This window comes from Cucumis sativus, chromosome 6, assembly GCF_000004075.3.
Source record: "Cucumis sativus cultivar 9930 chromosome 6, Cucumber_9930_V3, whole genome shotgun sequence".
NCBI lineage: Eukaryota > Viridiplantae > Streptophyta > Magnoliopsida > Cucurbitales > Cucurbitaceae > Cucumis > Cucumis sativus.
Genome location: NC_026660.2, coordinates 27,706,170 through 27,710,777, shown reverse-complemented (window position 1 = coordinate 27,710,777; position 4,608 = coordinate 27,706,170). Strand labels below are relative to the sequence as shown.

Genomic DNA, 4,608 nt, shown 5'->3' with positions numbered 1-4,608 from the left:
GTTAACTGTTAATTAGAAACTCTTAATAATCCAACTCTCTAACAAAAGTACACCAAACTTAAAACATAAATAGGATTCACTCTTAATAATAATAACTACTTTAGTTTTTTTAGTGCAAAGTTTCTATTTTGCTTTTCTATGTTTGTGTGAAATTATAATTCCATGTCTTTTTTTTTTCTTGGGGAAAAATTAATAATTTCTCAGAAATATATGAAGCATTATATATTTCTTTATCCTTATTTGGTTTTTGAGTAGAGAGATAGAGAAAAAGAGAGGAGAGAAGAGAGAGAGAGAGAGTTTTTATCTTCACTCATTCACAACCATATCTTACAAAAATACATTATAGAGATATGATCCCAAGATCCATATAATAACCCTCATAATAACACATATTAAAAATATTATCCAAATTAATCATCTCTCCAATTTCTCTTCATTTCTCAAATATGCAAATTCCAAAATCAGACTCTGAGTTTGAACTCAAGAACCCTTTATACAGGTTCTCTTCATCTTGATCTCCTCTATTCTGCATCAATAATATTGCCATATCTGCTGAATTTATATTATTATTACTAATAATAATATTATTGTTAGTATTATTATTATTATTACTACTTTGTGCACCAAACCTTGAATTTCCTTCTCCTTCAAATGCATCTCCTTGACTCAATTGAGAAGCCACAAACTTGTCCAATGCCCTCCAATCCGTCACCTTTGAGTTGATATTATTATTATTGTTATTATTATACCTTCTTTTTGCTGGTGGATCTTCTTCTTCATTGCATTCGGACACCAAAGAAATTGAACTTGATCTCTTCACTAACGGAAGAGATGGACTCTCAAGCTGTGGAAGTTGCACAAATGAATCATTATATTGTATGAACTTCACATTCTCAGTTTGTTCCATCTCTTGCTTACACATGATATTATTATGCTCTAACAACCCGTGTGGCGACAATGCCTGCCTAGAGATGAGCTCGAGTGGATCGATTGCCGAGCACACTCCACTTGGTTCGTCATAGAAATAGCTTGAATCCCATCGCTCAACCACTGACGTCTTTGATTGTCCGGTGGTTCGCTTCTTGAATGCCCTACAAACCACCCATCCTTCTTCCTGAAATATAAATCAACCAAATTAGCCAAAACCCCAATGGAATATTTTAAAGAAAATTTTATGTACATAGGGAAAGATAAGAGATTTTGTGGGAATAAATAAAAAATGGTAAGAAGATGAATGGTATTCCAGAAGGGTAAAATAAAGTAAAGGTTTGGACTTTTTGATATTAACTTTTGGTGTAGCTCTTTTATGGATGTTTGTAATTTATAAAGTGATGAAAGTGGTGAAAAAAAAGTCAAAAGATATTAAAACTAGGAAAAGGGATTGGAGGAAATTGTCTTTTATTGACAAACAGGAAGGACTAAAATGATATTGAAAAGAATATAAATTCAAACACAAAACAATTATATGTATTTATTTGTAAGTATTAGCTTTTGACTTATGGAGTTTTTGGTGGGGGAATCATCTTTATGGAAATAGTCTTCTTGTTAAAACAACTGTACATTTAGTGGACTAATTATAGAAACCAAAAGTTGTCCCAATTCCTCATTTGTTGTTTTTGTTTTTGTTTTTTTGTCATTTTTTCAACACAGTTTAAAGTAGTGAAAGTCATAAGTTCTTCATGTTCATGAAGATCAACTGATAATGAGGTTAATTTGACATATTGATCATATTGTCTGTATAAAGTTAAAATGATGTGCAAAAAGGATAATTTTTACTACTGATCAAAATTGCATTTCCGATACAAAAATTACAAATTAAAAAGAGAGAGAGAGAGAGAGAAAGGAAAAAACTCATTGAAGTCTACTTAGCACGAATGATTGGAAACTATAGATGGAAAAAAAAACAAAACTTTTCTTTTTGTTTTCAATACTTTACTTATATAAACATCATGATTTGTAACTGTATGTAAAAAAAATTATTAATCTTATTATTCTAAATTGATCTTTGAGCAACTTCTTAAATAGGTTTAGTAGAAGAGCTTACTTGGGGAGGGTTATTCTCATCGGATTCTAATCTGTACTCATGCATGATCCAATCTGTCTTTTGACCATTTGGAGCTCGACCTCGATAGAAGACGAGGGTTTTCCTCATACCGATGAGCTTATTCTTGTCATAAACAGCTTTATCTCTCCCGGTCGCCTTCCAGAATCCAGCTAATGTAGCCCGATTCGTCCTCGTCCCGGTCGGATATTTCTTATCCTTATGACTAAAGAAGTACCACTCATTTTGCTCTTCATAACCAATCCAACATTTCTCTGCCCATCACAAAACATATATAGTTTTAGACAAAAGAGATCTTAGGGTTTCTTAAAAGGAAACCCTAATAACAAAAAAGTTATAAAACTTTGATTAGTAGATGTTACCTTGAAGATCCCACGGCTCAATCCTGTAAAGATCTATATCTTTAATGACATCGAGATCAATCTTTTGTGAAGCTACCTTCTTCCTTAGATAATATCCAACGAGTTCTTCATCGGTTGGATGAAACCGAAACCCCGGTGGAACACACGATGACTCTATAGATTCCATCATCTCTAGTGGCAACTATAACTGTTTATTTGTGTTGTCAAATTACTGCATCAAATTCAACCCCAACAAACACAAATATTAATCCTCTCCGCATGCTGTAACCTCAATCATCTCTACACTACTACCAAAATCACCTTATGATTATAAAATGAATCAGAGCACTATTTTTTTTTTTTTAATGTAAAGAAAAACATAAACAATGGATCGAAGAAAACAAGTAGAGAGACAAAGGATCAAATGACTTGTGTGGGTGTGTATATATATATGTAGGGGTTGATATGGAAAATGAAAAAAAGGAAGGAAATTGACGAATGAGGTGAGGACACATGGAATGAAAGATAATGATAAGTTCATTTGGTGGTGAGCAGCGAGACACCCCACCATTTTAAATCTCTTAGAGGAAAAAAAACCGCGTGTGGTATAAACAAAACCCATTATATCAGAGACAATGATTCTTCCTTTTTTTTTTCTTGGGAAAAATAAAATTGTGGGGGAGGAGGTGAAAAAAAAAAGTAGATGAAGAAATGATGAGAGGTAGGGTATTTTTGGAAAATTATCAACATACTACCTACTTTAGCATTCGAAACAAAACAATATATCATTTAATGACGGGATTAATATGGAATTTTTTTTAAAAAAAGAATTGGAATGAATGTGAAAACGGAGAAGGAAAAGAATTTTGTTGGGTGTTAATGATGCTGTCTTGTGTTGGTGAATGGTGGGAATGATAACTCAAGAACGGGGTCTCATCCATTGGTATACCCATAAACAGAATTAAATTATAAATGATTTATTTATCTTCACTCTGTGTTATTATGAAAAGTAGTGATTGGAGTATGGAATTAATTAATAATGTGATGAAGAGCATTAATGGTATTTTAAAACCTAAAAAAGGAAAAAAGAACGGGGGGTGTAAGGATGACGTGATCAGTAATCACAAATTAGCACGCGGTTCTCGAAAGTGAAAAGACAAAAAAAGAAAAAAAGAAGAAAAGAAAAATAAAAACAATGGGTTTGTGTCTGTCTGACTTGAAAATGGGTAATGTCTAGTTGTCGAGAATTTTGAAGGCAGAAACTGTAATCAGAAACCTCGAAAATACCAAACCCTAATTTAAACCTAAATACTCTGAAATTCATCTCCCATGTCTTTGTTTTCTGCCACTTCTATCATTAACTGTACACACCATGCTCTCAGAATTAATATTAAGAATTTATATACCTGGGTAAGAAAACAAAGACAGAGGCGGAGGCGACGGAGGGCGATGGCGGTGAGACTGTGGTGGAAGTGGTTGTGGGTGTGGTGTCTGGAGATGAGGAGATGAGGAGATCAGGAGGGGGATTGTGTAATTTGAAGGAGGAGTAGTGTAGGGGAGGAAATGGGGAAATAAAGAGAATATAAAAGGAGAGGTTTAGGGTAGTGTGTAGGGTCAGTGTCTTGCGCATGGCTTGATGGCTGTCCCCAGTTCGATGACGTCTTTTTTTCTTTTCTTTGTTTTGTTTAAAAATACTTTACTTTTTATTAATATTATTATTTATTATGTGGGTTTTGTTTTTTTGGTGGTAAAAATGTGAAAGGAAGAAGTGCTTTTTGTTGTTAAGTACGTTTTTATTATTATTACTATTGTCGTTTACGATATGACTTTAGGTTTCGTTTTCTCAACAAATTTTTGGTCTTCAAGTTTGTTTCATGACGTTTACATTTCATCTTTGTTATATCATTACCAATTATTTACTTCATATTCTTCTTCTTCAATCCATTATCATAATTATAATTAGTTCGTTTTTTTGATGTTGTTAACTGTGAGTTTGAGGGTCTTTCCATTTTAATTTCATCTTAATAAGTTAGAAAAGTAGATATAGTTCACACTTGATCATTATATATTTAACATATATGTGTATTTTGTTTGAGCGTCTACTTTATATTTTGTGTTAAAGTTGATTAAAAGGTCTGTGGTATTTGAACTCTCGACTTCTAAATATAAAGACTTTATCTATTAATTTTTTTTTATAAATATACG

The 4,608-nt window shown here is 32.6% G+C and overlaps 1 protein-coding gene across 1 annotated transcript; it reads right to left on the bottom strand.

The window, feature by feature from the left end:
• Window positions 1-281: 281 nt before the first annotated feature.
• Window positions 282-3,970, bottom strand: LOC101204760 (NAC domain-containing protein 37). Its single transcript, XM_011659737.2, has 4 exons — window positions 3,810-3,970; window positions 2,425-2,635; window positions 2,045-2,316; window positions 282-1,114 (listed from the first exon to the last, which is right to left on the bottom strand). The coding sequence occupies exons 2-4, from the start codon at window positions 2,591-2,593 to the stop codon at window positions 434-436; spliced, it is 1,122 nt and encodes a 373-aa protein (XP_011658039.1). The 5' UTR covers window positions 2,594-2,635; window positions 3,810-3,970; the 3' UTR covers window positions 282-433.
• Between the last annotated feature and the right edge of the window lie 638 nt (window positions 3,971-4,608).